Source organism: Vollenhovia emeryi, unplaced genomic scaffold, assembly GCF_000949405.1.
Source record: "Vollenhovia emeryi isolate VEMERY1.0 unplaced genomic scaffold, V.emery_V1.0 DF939144.1, whole genome shotgun sequence".
Taxonomy (NCBI): Eukaryota; Metazoa; Arthropoda; class Insecta; order Hymenoptera; family Formicidae; genus Vollenhovia; species Vollenhovia emeryi.
The window spans coordinates 310560-332505 of record NW_011967222.1 but is presented as its reverse complement, the minus strand read 5'-3'; the positions used below and the strand labels follow the sequence as shown (position 1 = coordinate 332505).

The following is a 21946-nucleotide window of genomic DNA, read 5'->3' as shown; positions in this document are numbered from 1 at the left end:
TGGCCGCGTGACGTCACGCGGCGCCGCGCGAAAACGGAGCGCCTGGCGTCACGCGTCGCCCGTTTCGGGAAAAAACTACGCCCCGCCGCGCCGAATTCGCTATCTCAAGCGTGGATTATCAATTATCGTCTCCCTCCCCCCCCCGAGGACGCGAGCGTCGCGACGGCTCCGCCGGCGCGCGGCGCGTACGCGGCTACGCGGCTACGCCTCATGGAAATCGCGCGACTTCCCGGCCCGCGAACAATTGAGAGTCTCCTGGAGCGCCGCGGCCCCGCGAAGCCGTGTACCGGCGCGGACCGGGCCGCGCGAAAATTCACGACGTGATTTTTCCCGTACGCCCCCGGCACGGCGCGGGCCGTGCACGCGACGCGACATCCCGTCGCGAGTAGAAATAATTGAGGTGGGGAAGGTGGCGCGCACGCCGCACACGGGCAATTCCGTCCGCGGTCCCTCGGCCGTCTCCCCTCCCCCCGCCGGCCCCTTCCCACGAATCTGCGCGGTGCCGCAGCGGGGTAGACCTCGTGGTGGACTCGGGCTCTCCGACTCGGCCATATTGGATAGTGAATGACTCCGTTACACAGGGGCTCAAGAGTAGCCGTGAAACCTTCGCAAGATCCTCGACGCCGTGAGGATATCGAGCCAAGATGGAAAACGAGTACACAGTTACGGTCACGAACAAGTTCCTGCTGGCGCTCGACGAGTGCGAGGACCCGCTGGAGGTACTAAAAGTGCGCGAGCAGGAGAAGGAAGCCAAGAAGAAGGAGAGGATCTCGGAGAAGGAGAACAAGAGCAAGCAGCAGCAGCATCAGCAGCAGCAGCAGCAGCAACAGCAGCAGCAGCCGCAGCCGCAGCAGCAGCCGCAGCAGCAGCAGCCGCAGCCGCAGCAGCAGCAGCCGCAGGACGGCCAAAAGACCGCCAACAACAAGACGCAGAAGAGTCGCGTCATCAAGGACGCCCAGCAGCCGCCGTCGAAGGCGCAGGAAGCCAAAAAGGATCAAGGTTAGCCTTCCCCCCCGGTCCGTTTCGGCGCCTCGCGCCGCCTCCGGCCTCGTGCGCGCGTCATGGCCGTCGGCCACCCATGTGCTCGGCCGTCTCGCGCCCTCCCGACCGTTCCTCGGCCGCGGCCTCCGTCGCCCGATCGATCGGCCCCGCGGCGCGACTCGCCGGGTCGCCCTCCGCCGAGGAACGGCCGCGCACCTGCCGCGGAAACCGCCACCGCCGCCGCCGCCACCGCCACCGCCATCGCCATCGCCGCCGCCGCCACCGCGTTTTCTAAAAATGATTCGCGCCGCCTTTAAAAATAGGCGAGCGCGCGCGTGCCGGTCCCGCGGCGGGGCTTGCATGACCCGCGTGGGGATACGATCCGACTCCAAATCCGTGTGCGCCTCTCGTCGCGCGGCGGTTTCGGCGGCCCTCGAGATATCTCCCCCCTCCTCTCCCCCCCGGGTGATTTGTCCGTCCACGACGGACTCGTGCGGTCGCAGGTGTACGTCGCGAGATCCGGTTTCTGTTACCTCCACCGCGATTATTTCCGCGACCACGTGTAACCTGGTCGGATCGACGTACCGCGGTTGTCCACCGTGGAAAGCCCTGACGCTCATTGTTTGCACGCGGGAGGTGTGTGCGAACAGGCCCTTTTCCCAACTCGCTGCACTTGCTAGCGAATTGTTAAATCTCGGCCCCTCTACGGCGGTGTGCACGAGCGCGATCCTCTTTCTCTCGAGGTGGCTGCGTTACAGTTGATTTTGTTTAATTCCGAACAATGGAATCGAACACATTTGTCAAACCGATAGTGTTGGACAGCGCGTAGAGACTCGTTGAGAGACTCTCGCTCGAGAGCAGCGCCTAGCCATTTTATACCCACGCGTGTTTCTGTCCGCAGCCGATAAAAAACCAGCGCAACCAAGGGCGAACGCGGGCGATCGCAACGTCAAATTCTCAGGAGAGTCCCGGGAGGAGCGCAACAACAGGCGTAACCGGGAGGATGGGGAGAGGACGCTGCGAGGGCAAGGAGAGTTCAGACGAGGGCCCCCTGGGTGAGTTTCAAGACGAGGGGGTCAACTCTGCATCTTACGACGTAGCGAACGTTGTTGAAAGTGAGCGGCTTCGTCTCTTTCTGCGTCCATGACTGGTCCAGGTTCTAGCATCGTGGACACAGACCTTAAGAGGACGGTTAGAAGGAGACGAGGCTACTTTCACGTAAAGATAATCAATCTTGTGCTGTTGCTTGAAACATTTTGTTCCTGTCGACGATGGTCTCAACATTTTTCACCTCTGACGTGACGAACTTTCAATTGATGCAAAGTATCATGTTTTAGGTAAGATCTAATGTGCGCCTCTCGCTTACATTTTTATCGTCGTGCGAAAGGTTCGTGTCATCTGCCGAAGATTCTTTTTACACGGGACGCCGGGATCGAACTCGGCTCTTTGTATTGGCAAACAGCTGCCTTATCAGCTAACTACTCCCGGCGTCCCGAGTTACTGAATCTTAAAAACAGAGACATCGTTCCAAGTCTCGTACACACACGCGCGCGCGTTTACTTGTGTTTGCCAGATACATAAACATGATAACGCATCAACGCGTCTCCATTAAGCGAGCATATTTTACACGCATACATGTACACGCGGCAAGAACAAAATACGGACGGCAGATCCCTCGGTGTACTCGATCACTCGAGACGCTTCTCTCGCGGTAACCGCATGTTCCGTTTTGATTTCAGCGAGGGCCGCGAGGGCCGCGAGAGCCGCGAGACACGCGAGTTTCGGAACTCGAACGAGACCCAGCGCGGCGAGTATGGGGAGCGCCGTGGCCGCGGTGGTATGCGAGGCATGAGTCGCGGACGCGGTGGTCCCCGTGGACGCGGTGGCTTCGACAATCGCGGCAAACGCGAGTTCGATCGTCAGTCCGGCTCTGATAAAACGTAAGTATCGAAACGCGCACGCACACGCGCGGACGCGTATACATGGTGACATTACACTCGAATATCTCTACATAATGATGCTCGCCTCGGTGTGCGCACTGTATCAAGGTTGTCGTTTACGTTGAGTCCAATTCTTTCCAGAGCACCGACAAATGCAGTCTGAATTCGCTCCCACACTGCTTTGTACCTTGTACTTTTATATACGCTTAATTTCGTTGGTTTCTTCCTAGTTGTGGTATTATGTTTTCATGTTACATACATACACACGGCGAATGCTTACGACAGCTTGTCGGACGTTCAATTTGATTCCTCGTTGTTTTTTTTTGGACATTAATCATGTAAATAAACAGGAATGATTGAGTTATCAACAGAGGCATTTGTAATGAGGCACGCATTGTTAATTATGTAACAGTGTAATGCTGTGTAGCTTGATCGGTGCACTACAATTTAAAGCCTATTCCACATTTGTCTATTAACAGTGGAATTAAACCAGTGGATAAAAAAGATGGTGCTGGCAGTCATAACTGGGGTACTCATAATGACGAAATAGAGTAAGTAATTCAAGGCAGTTGGCGTTTCCTGCAATAGCTGCTTTCGAATAAGAGAGACGGCATATCTTGACCGTTATTTCTTTCTGTCTTTTTTTAGGGAGAGCCTGAATCAAGATAGTCAAGATTGGGCCAATGATAAGCCGGAATCCGACCCTCAAGCGCCGACCGAGGTTAAGAACGGGGAAACAACCGCGGATGCGACTGTCGAGGAGAAACCGGCCGAGGAGGAGACGCGCGAGCTGACGCTGGACGAGTGGAAGGCTCTGCGGAGCAATAGAGCGAAGCCTCAATACAATTTGCGAAAGGCCGGCGAAGGCGAGGACCTGTCGCGTTGGAAGAAGATGTACGCGCTCGAGAAGAAGAAGGAGGGTAACGAGGAAGAGGACGAAGAGGAGGAGGACTACGACGCGGCCGCGGAGTATCCTCAGCGTGTCGGCAGGCAAAAGCGCGTGCTAGGCATCGAGATCCAGTTCAGTGACTCACGACGCGGTTCCGGCGGTCGCGGTCGAGGCGGCCGCGGTCGTGGCGATCGCATCAACGGACGTGGATTCGGGAACCGTGGTGCTCCCAGAGACGGCGATACACGCGTGAGTGTCCATCGCGTTATATAGAATGTATTGTAAGGGAATGCACGAGAGGTAATGCCTTCCCCTTTTCTGTTTGCAGCCACAAAATGAGCAGAGGTCGCCGCGAAGTCGTCAAAACGCTCCGAAGGTAGACGACGAGAATGACTTTCCTTCCTTGGGATAGGTAGCTTCATCTGTTGACTATACAACATCCCACCATTACCGTCACCATCAGTACATTTACTACAGATAAAGCTACACTAACTAAAACAAAAAAAATATTACTATCGAGAATCTTGCGTTAGTGATAACATTATTAATGCATAATACAGTACACCGTTACAGAAATGAGATACGTAATATTATCTAAAAATTCCTCTCGTGACTTGAACGTCACAATTACGCATTGGCACCGTAATCGTACACATGAAAAGTTTCCATGATGTATGAAGAAGAAAAGCAAATAGATAACGATCCTTTTTTGTACTTTGTGGGAAGCCATTTGTCTGTAACTAGTCCGAGACACCAGGCCAGCGGACAAACGATCTGTGAAGAGTGGAGCATAGTCTCTGAACTTGTTAATAATTTCGAATCCATAAAGACGACAGGAAGACTTATATAAAGAAGCTTGAGCGAGAAAGAGAGTATTTAAGCGGACCAGCGAACATAGAAACAGAAGAGCCGTACACTTGAAGTTTACAGTTTCAATCTGCTTAAATCCGAATCGAAGGTAATTATCGGAGGAAGGGGAAACTTTGCTGAACACAAAAGTAGCGGGACGTGGGCTGCGGTATCGATCTTGATCTCGATGTCGCGTTAAAGGCCTAAGGAGGCTGGATGGTAGCATCGATACGCGCGCGAACGTGTATAATATCTCTTTTTTAGGCGTAAATTATAAACGCACTTTCTGTTTTATAAGTTTTATACGACATTTGAAAATGAAGAGTCCTTCCTTGTAACACACACACACACACACACACACACACACGTACACGTACACACACGTACATCGGCGGGCTTGATCACTTGCCATGCGTAAGATGTAAGAAACTTTTAGTAGGGAGGGTCGATTTCTATTTAAGAAAACGCATCCTAAATAAATCATCTACTTAGAACATGCTAAGTTTGACATATATATGTATATGTATACATAGAGAGAGAGAGAGACTTCCCTTTTAAAGATGTAGTCGATCCTGTGCGAGTTAACATTTATTATCCTGACACATTGAATTTTAGGTTGTATATGTATATATATAAAATCTAAATATATATATAAAATATAAAATTATATATATAGAACCTAATATATATATACATATATAAACACATGGATATGTATACATATATGTATTCTATTATAAATTGAAAAAAAAAGTGAGAACCGTGATGCGCTGAGAGGGAAGACAGAACGAATGAGTCTACACTCATATTACTATGTTACACTTATGCGTTCACATATTCTTAATTACGAGCTAATATTAGTTATTTACTATATTTGTTATACAATTAAAGAAATTATCGCAGCCAAAAGATTCACCTCATGTCCATCATAGAGACGGAAGAGAAAAAGAAGATGACAGAAGAAAACGTTACGAAGCTGTTTGAAGCTTAGGTATATGTGTAAATAACATTTACAATAATAAATTGTGACGATGATCGGACACTCTGAGCTCGATTAACTTCATCAGTCGGATAAGATTATTCTAAGCAGGCTATTTCTCTTGTTTGTGCACATCTGTACAGAGAAAACAAAAAAAACAGAACGTAAGTACAAAAGTATACTATTTTAAATGTCGCGGAAGGGAAAAAAGGATCCGAATCTGAGGAAAAAAAAATTTTAATCTCATTGAAACGTGTTATGCTAATAAAGTTGTAAATGTAACAATTTCATTGTGATTTCTTCTCGCGGTTAACAATAACGTACGTTCCTTAACACTCGCGCGATTAATCGAAGGACGATCGATTTCACGACGCTTCGGTCATTTCAATTTTTTCCTCTTTTTTTTTTCAAATTGCCGCTCGTAAACGCCATTTCGGTCGTACGCAGCCAACTTCGCGTCGCACAGCCGACCGAGCGAGAGAGAGAGAGAGACCATTTAATTTCGCACTATAAAAATTCGCATAAATAAATACAATTTTGTTTACTGGATCTCACGTTGAAGATCAGCCCGTGAATATATGAATCGTCACGTTTGCTAAAGTTTAAGGTAGAATTGAAGCGTTTATTCTCTCGCTAGAGCGTGAAGCGAGCTGTGTGCGCGATCGCCTATGCCGCAGGAGGGCGCTCCGTTCGCCACGCATGCGCGAGCGCGATGGTCGCACGCACAGGTCCGGGTACAAAGGCACACGGCACCCTGGAAATCATATTTCGCGTAACGTAAAGATACCAAAGCCCTGGCCAAGAACGACGACGGTCCGGAATTTATAAATCGTTTCCGCATCGCGACGAATTTCGGTTGAGTCTTAAAATCTTGGGGAGCGCGGGTAGAAATTTGTTCGTCGATTAATCTGCTCTCGTCGCGTCTAGACACGTTCTAGCCTGCACGAGCCAATCGAAACGCTTAGAAAATTTGCCGACAATTGTACGATTGTACACAATCGACCAGCTTATACAAAGTTTTTAAACGTATGTGTCTGCTACAAAACGGAATTTCTCTGGACGCGATAGGTCCAGGGCTTGAACGTCGACGAATTTTGTATTGCAAAACCGGCCTCGACGTGACATTCCGAATGGAAAAGGAATCTCGGGCCAACGCGGTGAGAGATAATTGGTCGAAACGCTGTCGAATTGACACGTGGATTCGACGTTGTCTCGACATCGATGGACGAGTGATTTCTCGCTGGCAAGTCTTGCCCGGGCGGCATCGAGTTCGCGGCGGTGTCGAATCGTTTCCGCATCGCAACGGATCTCGGTCGAATCTCGAAATTCTCGGAGCTTGCCCGTTGAATGATCTCGCGCTTTACAGCCTGCTGTCCGGTTTCCCATTTTCCGGTTAGCTGTTAACCGGAAGTTGGTCGACTCTCCATCTCTTTCCACGTTATTACCTGAGAAGAGACGGAGAGTCTAGCGCCTGGTGAACAATTAAAATGAAAGACCGGACCTGAGAGCGGCGGACAAGCCTTTGCCGATTGGACGAGCCGCTTTTGGAGGCGCTTTTATCGATGAAAGGGTATTCTTCGGCCTAAATTTACAACGTACCCTAAACCCTTTGTATCCGGAAACGTTCTATCCCGAGCCAATCGAAGCGCTGAAAAAAAATCTGCGCAATCTTCCGAGCGCGTTCGCTGGCGACAAAGCGGAACGTTTCTAGACGCGGATAGTCGGGATAGCCTAGCGCGTCGACGAGTTTTGCAACGAAGAACCGACTCGGCGGTCAGAGTAAAAAGAAAAAGAAAAAAAGAATCCCGGTCGCGGACCGAGTCTCGCCCAGGCGGCACCAAGTTCGCGGAAGAGTGTCCCCGCGGTCGGAGAAGTTTCGGGACATCCCGTACATCGCATAGGTGTGCACGCGTGCGTCGAGCGTGTGCGGTGGGCGCGAGGGAGACGAGCGGAGTAACGAAGGGAGGAAGAGGTACGGCGCTCGGGACCGCGATAAGAGCGAGGGGGGAGCAGGAGGGAAAGAGAGAGCGAGAGAGAGAGGGAGCGAGATAGAGAGAGAGACAGAGACGGGACAGCGGCGCATGCCGTAGCCACGGCCCCCGACTCGCGCCTCTGAACTCGTGCAGCGGCCCCGTGTCGGACGAATTTTAATGGCGGCTGATCCCGACTCGGCCGTTCGCAGTGTTGTGTTGTGAGGCGACACGGACGGCCGCTCGGCGCTTGTGCGCGGCGCCGACTTTATGCCCACGAGGCGGTACGCGAGCATCGCGGATCGTCATCCGCGGCGGCGATACCCCGGGCGGTGCTGTGCGTGTGCGGCGGCGGTGGCGGCGGTGGCGGCGGCCAGTGGCAGTGGCAGCAACAGCGACAGCCCGTTCGTGGTGGCGACCAGTGCCTATCTGCGCGAGCCGGGAGCCTCCTGCATCCGCGCGGGCATGCCGCACGTCCGCGATGTGCCGTAGCGTTCACGCACTTGTGCGAGCGACGTGCGACGCGCAGCGAGCAAGGTAAAGCCGCCCAGCCGCGGCCGAGTGAGGTTGCGAGGTGCGAGGTGGCGGCCCTGGCGTCTCGCCCGACACCGTCGCTCGGCTCGTCCCGTCTCGGGGGGGCCCCAGCGTGTCGCGTCTCGGCGTGTCTCTCTCTCTCTCTCGCGCGCGCGCGAGAAGACCAGGCCTGGGGCCCTACGCCCTCGACGGCGACGTTCCCGTCGCGTCTCTCGCCGCGCGCTATCGCCGGACGACGCGATCGTGTTTTGGTAGGCGACGTTGATCGTGACGGGAGCGAGCGAGAGAGAGTGAGAGAGAGAGGTGGTGGTGGCGAGGGAGGGGCGACGGCACGGGGTTGGCGGAGAGTTATCCTTTGCCTTTGTGCGAAGACAGTGGCCTTAGCTGTCAAGTGCGGCTACGTTTCGCCGCGCTAATGAAGGGCGGTGCGTGCCACGGTGTTGCCCGAAATGCGCGGAGCCATCTGCCCCGCGCCGTTGTGGCCGTTTCATTGTTAGGGAGGACTCGGCGGGCTCCTATTTACACCTCTCCGCCGCCCGTGCACGGTAGACTCGCCGACGGAAGCGCGCTGCCAGCGTGTGCGCGACGTGTGCGACTTGACCCTCGGCGTGGCCCTTCGTCGCAACTCTTGCACCTTGGGCATCGCTGCCGTGCTGAGGGGTTTTTTTTTTAAGGTTATTCCGAGAATCCGCGTCCAGCGTGGGTTCTCCGCTCGACGCGTCGCCGTCGGTATCTTCATCTCCAAATTTCAGAATCGAAGAAGAAATTTCGCGAGTGTGCGCTCGCGGAAGCAACGGCGCGGCGACCTAGGCGAGATTAACACGTGGCGTGTGTCGGGATAAAATCGTGAAATAAATACGGCGACGCGCGAGGCTTCCCAGCAGCAGCGCGAATTGCTAATTGACGCGATATAATAGGTTTGTTTTCTACCGCCGCGCCGGTGAACTCGCGCGTTGAGCTGGACGAGTGCGATTGATGTGGCAAGTACGCCGTTTACTCACTCCAGTTCACTGGTGCGGCAACAGAAGACGAGCCTGATTCTGCTCGACCGACGTGTAATTCACTGGTGATGTTTCAGGGCTGGCGGACAATGATCGGCATGCCGGTGCCTGCGCCCAAGCCATAGCCGGTAGCACTGCGTTAACACTGGCTCGCCACCAGCAGCAGGGCACGTACCCTGACACCACACCTTTTACATTTCCTCTCCTAGACCTGCGTACGCACTGACGCACACGCCAAGCGTGTGCGCACGTGCCTCGTCATCTGTCGCTCGCACACCATGAGATTCCTGGGACTCGCCCAGTCATTTCCCAGATCGCCCACAGTGACGCCGCTGCAAGTGCCGCTGCCGCCGCTCCTTCATCGATCGTCCCTCTCATCCATGTCCGTCGCCACATGGTTCCTAGTGATACTGGCGACCGCAGCGATAGACACCCCCGCTAGCACCGCTCCGCCGGTCCAGGACAACAGGTCCCCACACGTGATAACGCAGTTCCCCGCGGGGAATGGGCAGCGATACGGACATCTCGCCCTGAGCGCCAACGCGACCAGAGAGGGTGCTTTGAGATTCAATCACCTCGCCATAGATCCTGCCTCGGGGAGGCTCTATGGAGGCGCGGTCAACAGGCTCTTTCAGCTCGATTCAAATCTCAAATTGGAGGAATATGTCTCAACGGGTTGGTCCTGCTCTGTCGTCCTTTCTTCAGGCCCGTAGCCACGGCGCTAGAACGTCGCCCAAGCTCTAGTTCCGGGAGGTGTGCAGTCAGTCAACTTGCAGCTTTTATGGAATAGCCGCAAGTCGATTGGCCGCGCATCTTGGGCCAAGTTCTAGCGTCGTGGACACAGGCCTTTCTCAGTTTAACCGAATTGCGCTGATAAAGTTGCGGCAATCAATCTTTTCTTATTTTAGGACCGAGACTGGACAGTCCTCAGTGTCCTGCAAAAGATTGCAGTACGAGGGACATATCTCTTTCCTTAATGGATAATGTGAACAAGCTGCTGATCTCCGGTCTCGAGTCGCAGATGTTAATCGTCTGCGGCTCGCTTCGACAAGGCTCCTGCGAGATATACCAAATGTCCAACATTTCCATTGCGCCCAAGTTTTTCCCCAAGGGCGTGGCCGCCAACGACGAGAGCTCGTCCACGTACGCGTTCATCGGGCCCGAGAAGTACAATCCGTGGGGGCACACGAACATACTCTACGTGGGGACGACGTTCACCAACAACGGGGACTATCGTCACGACGTGCCCGCCATCTCCAGCAGGAATCTCGACAATATGCAATTCGTCGAGTCATCGTTCAACAAGCACTCGAGCGTGAACATCGACGTCAAGTATCGGGATCACTTTCTGATCAAGTACGTGTACGGGTTTAACGCGAGCGACTACGCGTACTTCGTCCTCGTGCAGAAGCAGTCGTACCTGCCCGAGCAGGAGGAGCTGGGATACATCTCCAGGCTGGCGCGCAGCTGCATAAGCGACCCGAATTACGACAGCTACACCGAGGTGACGCTGCAGTGCATGGTCGACCTGGGGGACGGGAAGCAGCACAATTACAACCTGGTGCAGGATGCGAAGGTCGCGGCGGCGGGCAGCGACCTGGCCATGCAGCTCGGCATCTCCGTCGGCGACCCGGTATTCGTCTCTGTGTTCTCGCCCTGCAGAGGCATCACGAACGAGCCGCTGTCGCGATCGGCGGTTTGCATCTACAGCCTGCAGGACATTGAGACCAAGTTCAACGAGAACATCCACATGTGCTTCAACGGCAGCATCAAGTACCGAAATATGGGTTACGTCAGCGGTCCCATACAGGACGGAAAGTGTCCTACCGCCGGTGTAAGTTGATCGATCGATAGCAGGTAGAATCTACATTGATTATGTTACTTTGATAGCCAACATAGCCCGAGCAAGATGTAGGTTGCCTAACGGTTTTATATGGTGTTCTATATGAACTTTTATGACCTACGAGCATTGCGCTTAATTTTACACGACTTCTACTCTGCTTTTTTAACTGGTGAAATAATTATTCGCAAATAGATTTATTATCGCCAGTAATATAAAACCAATGATATAGTTTTTCGAAACCACCTACACTGACCAATGTTTTTTTTATGTATATAAAAAAACCAACGTTTTGGTCCCGGATTTAGACCCTTTTCAAGTAATCTTTTCACACAATTGCCATTGATCTCGTATCGCTCGTTTGGCCAATATCGTTATGTTAATAAGATGACAAAACATGACAACGATATTTGTCACTAGTCAGTTCGATCCGACATCTCGACTAACACACTCGATATTTTTACTCGCGTCGTAAAATTAACAACGCAACTTAAATTGACTTTGCACTCTTCAACCAAGGAGTGCAATCATTTTTTTACCAATATCTTGTTAACATAACGATTTTGGCCAAACGAGCGATATGAGATCAATGGCAATTGTGTGAAAAGATTACTCGAAAAGGGTCCAAATCCAGGACCGAAACGTCGTTGGTTTTTTAACTAAAAGCATTGGCCAATGTAGGTCGTTTCGAAAAACTATCATTGAAATAATATTTTTCAGCAACATCTTTCAATATTTATAAGCTGTATTGATAACAATCTGAAATTAGGTCGAAACGTAAATAAACTTTGAAAATTTTAGCCGGTTTGGTCCACTATTGTAAGCATTGCGGTTTTAATTTTATCACTGGTGAGAAATTGAAAACACTCAAGTTTGTTTTGTATAATGTTTTACGGCATTCAGTACACCCCCCCCCCCGAATGCTGGTAAGCATAAAAAATAATTAAAATCGTTCTTCGATTTAGAACATGTGAATTTACCGACGACACGAAACTGTGTTTTATGACCGAAAGTAACGGGTTGGAAAACTGTATATGAATTTGACACATATAAAGCTATCGGGCTACCTTCTGTTGATTTACGTCAAAAATTGGTCCTGAACTCGCTGTTACACGTTACTTTGCTTTGCAGACTACGGGAAACATTCTCAACTTCTGCGAGGTCGGGTTAAAGATCTCGGGCGTATCGCCGATCACGGGCCAGGCTATCCTGCATTTTCCCGACACGTTTATCACCTCGGTGACCATCGCCAACACCGAGAGCCACACCGTAGCGTTCTTCGGCACAAATGACGGCGTTCTCAAGAAGGTCTTGCTGTCCGGGGCCGAGGCGTTCGTCTACGAAAGCGTTACGATTGATAAGGGACAGAAGCTGTTGCCCGACACGCTGATTTCACCGGACGGCGAGTACATTTACGTATTGTCCACCTCGAAGATATCGAAGGTCAAGGTGGAGCACTGCAGCGGTTACACCAATTGCAGCAGTTGCCTCGACGCGAAGGATCCTTACTGCGGCTGGTGCTCTTTAGAAAAGAGGTAAATTTAGATGTTACACAATTCACCTCTTAACATTTACTGAATGTTATACGTTCACTCGTAACGTATTGGTTTTTACAACGCTTTTTGTACACTTTTACATTTCCCCGTGTCCGTGTTGTAATATAAATAACTTTTGTGTCCGCAGATGCACCGTGAGAGGAGACTGTCAGAAGGCGAGCCACAGCAGTCCGCGATGGTTGTCCCTCGGCACGGGTCAGCAGTGCATCGATTTCGAGCAGGTCCTACCCGATCGTATGCCCATTAATCAGATGACCACGGTGCAATTAACAATTAGAACTTTGCCGGAATTACCAACGGGCGCTAATTACAAGTGCGTTTTTGGTAACGCCGAGCCAATAGACGCGCTGATGACCGGTTTCGGGCTGTCCTGCCGCACCCCGCCCGTCGCGGAGAGATCCAGCATCCCCGAGGGCACCGATCACGTGCTCGTACCGCTGTCCGTGCGCTCGAGTGAAACGAACAAGGACTTTGTTTCGCGCAACTTTGCGTTCTTTGACTGCTCGAGACACACGGTGTGCACCGAGTGCGTCAAGTCGCAATGGGCGTGTAGCTGGTGCGTCTACGACAACAAGTGTATTCACAACACTAGCTGTCAGGGCATTATATCGGGGGAAAACGTAAGTTCTACTCGATCCGCTGCATATAAGGATAGACTCGGCGTGCCGTGTATTTCTTTATGGTACAAGTTGGGTCCAACATGCGGGAGAGAGAGAGAGGGGGGGGGGGCAACGCAAAGGTGACTCTCTGACCTGTAACAGCCTCAATGGCTGTAAAGTCTCGTGTCCACAATCCGAGAACTGTGTCCAAGTTCTAGTTCCGAGACATCTTTTACGGAAGGCCAATGTAGAAAATTGCATGACGACCCATGGCTGGCAAATTCTAATTAATGAAATTCATTGCGAAAAATATTACCTCAGCCAGAGTTTGAACCTGGACCTCCCATAGACTCTAGGCGGTCGTCTCACCAATTCGATCACTGAGGCATGTGGTAATATTTTATGGAAAGGCTGCAAGGTGATTGGCTGAACATTTATTGGAACTAGGACACGGTTCTTGGACGCAAGGCTTAAAAAGAAAGTGGCTCTTTCCACTTGTGTGAACAGAGACAAAGCTTCCCGACGTTTTGCTTCTCTCTGTTCTGCCAAGAACAGGCATGCCGAGTCTATCTTACATAGTTATGATCTGTCGAGCCTAGACGTTGTAACTGGTGCTGCAATAGATATCACTTTTTCTTTCAGCAGAACCAAGCTCATCTTGCCGCGCACGGCGCGCAATTTTGCCCGAGATTCGTGGAGCGCAAAGAGCCGTTGATGTTGCCAAATAGCGTGCCTAAGGAGATAGTACTCGAGGTGGACAATCTACCGCATCCGCAGGTGGGCCATAGTGGATTCCAGTGCATCGTCAGCATCGAAGGTGCCAATTTGAAGGTGCAGGCTCGCGTGGACAGTAACCGTTACATCGTGTGCGACAAGACCGTGTATTCTTACGAGGCGGTCAGCGGCGAGTACGAGGCCGAGGTGACGGTCGTGTGGAACACGAATCACCACGTGGACAAGACGACGATAATTTTGTACAAGTGCGAGGTGCTTGGCTCGCATCGCGAGCACGCGGACTGTTCTCTATGCGTGACGCGGGACGCTCGGTTCGAGTGCACTTGGTGCGGGAACAGCTGCGTGTACCGGCACTCGTGTCTCCAGTCACCGTTCACCGAGTGCCCGAAGCCCCGAATAGACATGATCAAGCCGTTGAGCGGGCCGATCGAGGGTGGGACGCTGGTGACGATCGAGGGTAGCAATCTCGGATTGAAGGAGAGCGACGTGGAGGGTAAGATACACATCGGCAACACTCCGTGCATCCTGGTGGACTACGAGGTGTCGGTGCGCATCGTTTGCCGCACCGGCCGGCACGAGCCGACGGACGCGGCGTCCGTCGTCGTCGGGAACGACGCCGGTTACACAGAGAGCGCGGTGCTATTCAATTACAAGGACATAGTCCTGTCGGGCGTGCATCCGTCGGTCGGGCCGCAGAGCGGCGGCACGCAGCTGGCCATCACCGGTAAGTATCTTAACATCGGTAGCACGATATCGGCGTATCTGGACGAGTTGCCGTGCCACGTGAACGCGACCCAGGCGAGTAGCACGAGGTTGACCTGCGTGACCAGCAAGTCGGGTCGCGTCCGGCGTATTCACCGGCTGACGCTGAGCATCGACGGTGCGAATCGCACTCTTCCCGGCAATCCGTACAATTTCACTCACGATCCGACCATCATGGAGATCAAGCCGCTGAGGAGCTTTGCCTCGGGCGGCCGCATGATTACCGTGCACGGCACGAACCTGGACACCATTCAGAAACCCGAGATGGAGGTTTACTTCGACAACGAGCAGTTGCCGGTCAACAGAACCGTTTGCACCGTCCTGAATCCCACGCAAATGGAATGTCCGAGTCCGAGCGTCGCCAAGAGGTTCACCTCGATCCGACGCAGCGAACGTTCGGCGGCCGCCAGTGCTCAGGGTACCTCGTCGCCGCACTCGTTGAGACTCAAGGAGTCCCAGCTGTCTCTCAAGATCGCTTTCATCATGGACAACGTGGAGAGCGTGAAAGATCTGGAGAAGCAGAGTCTCCGTAATCGGCTGCTCTACGTCGAGGATCCCAAGTTCTTTCCGTTTCCGCGAAACGTCAAGCTGTACAAGGGGGACACACTGGTGATCGAGGGCGAGAACCTCAACTACGCCAGCGACGAGTCCGACGTGAACGTCACCGTGGGCATAATGCCCTGCAACGTAACGTCGCTCGCTCTCACGCAGCTGGTTTGCACGCCGCCGGACCAGCAGCCCGCCGACACGGACGAGCTCGGCATCAAAACCGAGAGCGGACTGCCGCTGGTGGTGGTGCGGGTCGGTCGCAGTCTGCGCTTTCCCATCGGTTACTTGCGCTACGAGGTGATCAAGTCCTACCCAATAACGCCGGGGGTGATCGCCGGCATTGCCTCCACCACCTTCGGCCTCATCTTCCTCTTCATCCTGGCGCTGGTGATATTCCGCCGTAAGAGCACGCAGGCGGATCGGGAGGCGAAGCGCATCCAGATACAGATGGACACGCTCGAGAGCAACGTTCGCATGGAGTGCAAACAGGCGTTTGCGGAACTGCAAACGGACATGACGGACCTGACCGCGGACCTCGAGTCGTCGGGTATACCCACTCTCGATCACAAAAACTACATTATGAAAGTATTTTTCCCCGGAGTGATAGACCATCCCATACTGAACGACCCGCGCTCGCGCAGCAACATCTCGCGTACCAACTACGACGCGGCGATGATACAGTTCGAGCAGCTCGTCAACAACAAGTACTTCGTGCTGACGTTCATAGAGACTTTGGAGGCTCAGAAGGACTTTAACATCAGGGACAAAGTGAACGTCGCCTCCTTACTCATGGTTGTCCTGATGGGTAAGATGGAGTACGCCACGGATATACTGATGAATCTGTTGTTGAGACTGATCGACAAAGCGGTCAACACGAAGCATCCGCAGCTCATGCTGAGGAGAACGGAATCCGTGGTGGAGAAGATGCTGACGAATTGGATGGCGCTCTGTATGTACAACTACCTGAAGGACTACGCCGGCTCGTCTCTGTTTCTGCTGTTCAAGGCGATCAAGCATCAGATAGAGAAGGGACCGGTGGATGTGATAACGCACGACGCGAGATACTCTCTTTCGGAGGAGAGGCTCCTGCGTGAGCAAATCGAGCACACGATCGTCACGTTGCACGTGGTGCAGGACGATCTCGACGAGAAGATACAGTGTAAGGTTCTGGACTGCGATACCATTAGCCAGGTAAAGTCCAAGATTCTCGACGCGCTGTACAAGAACACTCCGTTTTCGCTGAGGCCGTCCGTACATGACGTTGATCTGGAGTGGCGGCACGGTCGCGGTGGCCACCTGACCCTCCAGGATGAGGATCTCACGACCAAGTGCTGCGGCGAGTGGAAGAAGATAAACACGCTGGCGCACTACGGCGTGAAGGAGTCGGCGGTGATGTCGCTGATCCCCCGGCAGAACGACGGCTTTTCGGTGGCGTGCAAGCCGCCCTGCCACAATTGCAAGCCCTCGCATTATCACCCGCAGCAGCAGCAACAGCAGCAGCAACAGCAGCAGCAGCAGCCGTCGCACCATCATCATCTACATCGACACTCGAATCACTGTTCGTCCACGCATCTTCCATCCACGCCCAATCACGGGCTGATCAGTCCTGTAATGTATAATCATCCCGTGAGCGGCTTGTACTTCGATTCCCAACACTCGCCGCCCATCATAACGGCGAACGGCGACGTCGAGAGCGCCCACGACGGCAATCAGCGGCTGTATCATCTGGTGAGGCCCATCGAGGATGTGCATTATCCGTCCGGGCTGGGTTTCACCGGGAGCAGCAAGCACCACCATCCCGAGCGGACGCACAAGGCGATCCCGGAGATATTTCTGACGCGATTGCTCTCGACCAAGGGCACCGTGCAAAAGTTCGTCGACGACTTTCTAAACACCATACTGACCGCCAACGAGGCGCTGCCCAGCGCGGTCAAGTGGTTGTTCGATCTCCTCGACGAGGCTGCCAAGCAGCACGGCATCGTCGACCCGGAAGTGGCGCACGCGTGGAAGTCGAACAGCCTGCCGCTCCGGTTCTGGGTTAACTTTATCAAGAATCCAGACTTTATGTTCGACATCAACAAGTCCACGACGGTGGACTCGAGTCTCTCCGTGATCGCGCAGACGTTCATGGACTCGTGCTCGATGATGGAACACAGACTGGGCAAGGACTCGCCGTCTAACAAGCTGCTCTTCGCCAAGGACATACCGCACTATCGCGAGAAAGTGGGTCGATTCTATACGGATGTGCAAAGACTGCCGCAGATCACCGACCAGGAGATGTCTAGTGCCATGCAGCAACTGAGCGCGTCTCACGCCAACGAGTTCGATGTGATCGCGGCGCTGAAGGAGCTCTACATCTATGTCAGCAAGTATTATGAACAAGTGAGTAACACGCTTAATAGGAAATAACATCGTCCGTTCCCTCGGCATCTCGGTATAAGAATCCGGCCGTGACGCTGTTTTATGAAATTCCTTTCAGATCCTAGAGGCCTTGGAGACAGATGCGGGCTGTCGCAAACTACACCTAGCTCATAGACTAGAAAACGTAGCGTACACGCTCGAGGGAGAAGAGACCAGTGCCTGCTGACATACCCTCCTCACTTCCATCCCAGGACCCGTCAACCTCTCCAGAAACACTGACTAGTGCCTCCACTTCATGCATCAGATACACCTCGTTACATATGTACAAATATTACACATTACAACACACCGTGTGAATAACAATGCCGTAAGAAAGGTACACGCGATTTCGTTAGGGCTAGTCAGGCGATAGGTCACGGGATAGACAGTCCTCGTGGTAGTATTTTACCGTCTTTACGTGTTGGCCATACCGAAATACGCTTGTAAACATGTATGGATATTAGTAGGCAATGTACGCGCCTCCGATCCTTAAATCACGACGCTGGACAGACGCTTATTGAATCTCTTTAGAAAACGCGCGGAATATTTGTATAGGGATCTCATCGAATTCGAACGAATCTCAATTTGTAGGCCATTTCCTCGCGGATCATTGTTGTTATCGTAGTGTGAACGAGAGTTGTCCTGTGTAATGGTTAAGTTATTTTAAACTTTTGCTCTATTTTACGACGTCGCATTTTCTATCCCTTTCTGTCGAGACTCCTTTGAGGATCCGAGACGTGGATCGGTGCAAATACTTATTAGGAAAGAAATTTAAAGTGTAAATTTTATGGCCGACCTGATATCTATACGTGTGTACGTAAATACGGAATACATAACATAAAGTAAACATGTCTAATGGTAAGTGAGAGAAAGCCATAGTGTCCACCAGACTGTCTGTACGGGAGCGACGTACGGCAGCGAGTAGTCTGTGATCCGAGCACGCGTGTGGCTATGCCTACTATCTTCATTATGATATATATAATTATTAATATGTTATATATATTATATATATATACATAAAAAAATATATATATAAAGCAAAGAATCATGCGCAACACACCTCCACGGATTGTAGTGAGCTAGTTAGAGAGGGACTATATGTATTATAAGTTGGGGGTTACGCGCCCTTATAATTCAGAGACAGAGTAACAGATAATATTAAATTAAGGCGATTAAAGTAACGTTAAAAAAAATTTTACGAGTTAAAAGTTATAAGAGCAGCTCAGTCTACTCTAGGCCTATCTACGTATATCGTCTAACGTCGAACGAAGAAATCCGTTTTTTCTTTCATCTTTTATCTCTTATTTTGCTTCTGAGTCTCTCTGTATCTGCTGTACGTGCTAGTTTACGAAGTGCGAGCAATTTTTTTTTTTAGAAAGGCCATTTTGTGGAGCATCTAAAATTTTATCTTCCATTGTACGTATTATTATATTATTGTGTTATTATTATTATATCAACGGTTATTAATTATTATTTCGCTATTATCTATATATATAAAACTATTAACGCTGCCTATTAATTATGATTGCTATATTATTAATTGTAAGTGTAACAGATGCAAAGCGAAACGGACCTTTTTTTTACATTATCGCGTCGCGAGATTTATAGACTGTTTCGATCGTGCTGAAGAGAGTTTTTGTATTCACTCGTGTACTCTGGCCAAGATTCACGTGCTATTGTCGCAATAGGGTCTTAGCGGACACTTGATCGCGGCGCAACGAACACGCAGTATTCTTCGAAGGATTTAACTTACTTTTTAGTTAACACAAGACTGGAAAAGTTTCCTTTTTAAACTCGCATTTATATTTTTTCCTTTTTTTTGGAAGGAAATTCTCAGCAACCCTTGCGTTACGTAATATACCGGTGGAAAAATGGGTAACGATTATATTCATATTCGGCACGCACTGCCAGGTTTTTCCGAGTCGCGCACTTTTTTTTTTCTTAGCGAGGTCGGTCGATCCGTTCAGAGCCAATGTAAAGAGCTCGCCGTTCAATCGAGGCGCAACGAGGATTGAACGGTGAGTCATCGGCGTAGGTCCAGGGAGGCTGGGGACGTGCTCACACTTGTACTTAATACCGCCGCGCGTATCGTAATTTCAATTATACCCCCAGGTCCCCAGGCTCCCCGCGTTTGCGACCATTGCGGCAACCTGTGTATCCCTTTCTCTCTATTACACATGTATCGTATTTATTTATATTAGCGAGGCGCTCGGCCGCGGATGTACGTCAATCTGTGCTGATTGTGAGCCTTTTTTACACTCGCTCGTGTGCACGTCCTCTTTGCGATCGGATCGCACGAGCACCGTGTCCGGCACATCCGTTTTCTGATTCTCACGTGGGGCACACACGCCTCCTCTTTTTACGTATGCATGTACGGTGTGCCATTTGTTTCGACGCGGTGAGAGATTCGCTCGCCCCGGGCTGTTGGTTTTCTGCCCCTGAAAATAGGCGCGCGCGCGCGCGCGCGGGGTACAGCTTCTATTATCGGTTCCTCCACGGACAAAACGTGGCCGTCGCGATCGATTTCGCGCGCGAAGTCGCTAATTATTTACATCCCGTCTAACTGGATCCGGAGACCTTGACTTGGCGCGTGGCGAGCGAATTTTTGACCGCTTGACGCAGTCTTCCCCTGGACAGAGATTTTTCGTTTAATCGCGTCCCCCCGCCTCCCACGTTAATTATCTCGCAAGATCACGCGTTTCGTGATTTTTTTTCACATACGTGGAGCTTGACGCTCGCGGAGGTGCCATCGTCCCCGTCTGCGAATTCAACACACCCTCCCCCGAAGTCGCGCGGTACGTTTGTGTATGTATGTATGTAAGTATGTATGTAAGTATGTATGTATGTATGTGTGTGTATGTGTATCCTACTCGCGAGACGCACGCGATTTATATTTCTGCATTCGAGTACGATGCGCGCAGATTGGACATTCGCAGTGAAGTACTCTTTTTTTTTTCTTTCTTTTTTTCCCCCCCTCGTTGACGGACCGGCATCGAAATCCCGCGCGAGCAGGATAACGAAAGTACATTTGATGTGTGAAACACAATTGAGGTCGGACGCGGTTCTCCAGTTTTTGGGAACCAACTGCAAAATCCCGCTTTTCCCGCCGCGGCTAAGTTTCGCGGAACGTCAGAGATAAATTTCCGCGCCAACGTGAACTGTTCTGACGACCCGGGGGCGGGGGGGGAGGGCGCGGCCTCGAGTACAATTCCACGTGTTGCGCACAGTTTTCTTACAGACGAGAGTTTGGTCTTTTTTTTTTTTTGCGCAATGTAGGCCTTCACGATCACCTTGCAGTACAGAAGTAAGTCGCGAAAGAGGCGCCTGGTTCCCTGTCGCGTGACCGCGTCCAGTTGTACCACGGGCGAGACGGTGCGACCGGGTTTGCACCTCGCTCGTCCTGCGTTGAAAGTACCGTATACCTTTCGGTTTCCACTTTATACTAACGATGTGTAAGCCGTCATTACTTATTTAATAAAAAAAAAGACAGACTTATATTTAAGAATTATATATTATATATATATATGTCTACATATATATGTATGTGCGAGTAAGAGAGCCTCAGAGCGAGCCGAGGGTACCGCGGCTGCGAGCGTGTCGCGGACGACCCGATTGACCCTGAAGCACTGCCGTTAACGTTGTTTCCGGTTACTCGCGGAGGAAATACAACGACAGAGAATTGCCGTCGCTATGTATAACCGAGTCAGCCGCGCAAATGTGACAAGATGTCCGTAAGTCTCTAACATATGCGCGGCCTTCTGATTTCCCTTTTATTGTCACTGCCACGTTTCGCATTTAAGGGCCGCGCTCGCCGAATCCTTCGCGGAGTGATTTTCCCCGTCGAAGGACCTCCCGCGCGTCGCTCGTCGCCGGGAGAACCGCAGGAGGAACGGCCGTGCAGCCCCCGGCGCACCTCGCAGCGGATTCTGAGAATGCTCGGTGGACGACGCGAAGGAGCGCCCTGGTGAACGTTCTCACGAGACTCTTGTACAAATTGAGACCACCCTCGGAAGTACCAAGGAAGTCTACTTCTTGGAACCTTTCACACGTGCGAGCCCTCTGAAATACCTACACGGTCTTTCGTTCTGTGACTTCTGAAAAATGATCTTGAACCTTTTCAAACTGTGTAAGATTATGGGTGCTTTCCAGCAGGAAACGCAGATTGACGCAGTGTACGCAGAGAATCATTTTATCCTCGTTTAACAATGGCAAACAACGAAGGTAAAACGATTCACTGTGTTACACGGTGTCGCCTGTGCACGTTGCTGGAAAGCACCCACGGTGAATCGTTTTATCCCTGTTGTTTGCCATTATTAAGCGGGGGTAAAATGATTCTCTGCGTTACGCTGCGTCAATCTGCGT

At 51.5% G+C, this 21946-nt stretch overlaps 2 protein-coding genes across 5 annotated transcripts; both read left to right on the top strand.

The window, feature by feature from the left end:
* The first annotated feature begins 487 nt into the window (after positions 1 to 487).
* LOC105566463 (plasminogen activator inhibitor 1 RNA-binding protein-like) lies at positions 488 to 4762 on the top strand. 2 transcript variants are annotated; one of them, XM_012020486.1, is made up of 6 exons: positions 489 to 999; positions 1883 to 2036; positions 2721 to 2921; positions 3401 to 3472; positions 3570 to 4059; positions 4139 to 4762. In XM_012020486.1, the coding sequence occupies exons 1-6, from the start codon at positions 645 to 647 to the stop codon at positions 4220 to 4222; spliced, it is 1356 nt and encodes a 451-aa protein (XP_011875876.1). In that variant the 5' UTR covers positions 489 to 644; the 3' UTR covers positions 4223 to 4762. The 2 variants fall into 2 exon arrangements, with proteins under 2 accessions (XP_011875877.1, XP_011875876.1); XM_012020487.1 differs by lacking the exon at positions 3401 to 3472 and having other exon boundaries at positions 488 to 999.
* A 3070-nt stretch (positions 4763 to 7832) lies between these two features.
* On the top strand, positions 7833 to 19010 carry LOC105566462 (plexin-B). 3 transcript variants are annotated; one of them, XM_012020484.1, is made up of 7 exons: positions 7833 to 8145; positions 9221 to 9818; positions 10052 to 10977; positions 12115 to 12518; positions 12667 to 13159; positions 13781 to 17566; positions 17664 to 19010. In XM_012020484.1, exons 2-7 carry the CDS (start codon positions 9422 to 9424, stop codon positions 17769 to 17771), a joined length of 6114 nt encoding a protein of 2037 aa, XP_011875874.1. In that variant the 5' UTR covers positions 7833 to 8145; positions 9221 to 9421; the 3' UTR covers positions 17772 to 19010. The 3 variants fall into 3 exon arrangements, with proteins under 3 accessions (XP_011875874.1, XP_011875875.1, XP_011875872.1); XM_012020485.1 differs by lacking the exon at positions 7833 to 8145 and having other exon boundaries at positions 8872 to 9818; positions 13784 to 17566; XM_012020482.1 differs by lacking the exon at positions 7833 to 8145 and having other exon boundaries at positions 8872 to 9818.
* The last annotated feature ends 2936 nt before the right edge of the window (positions 19011 to 21946 follow it).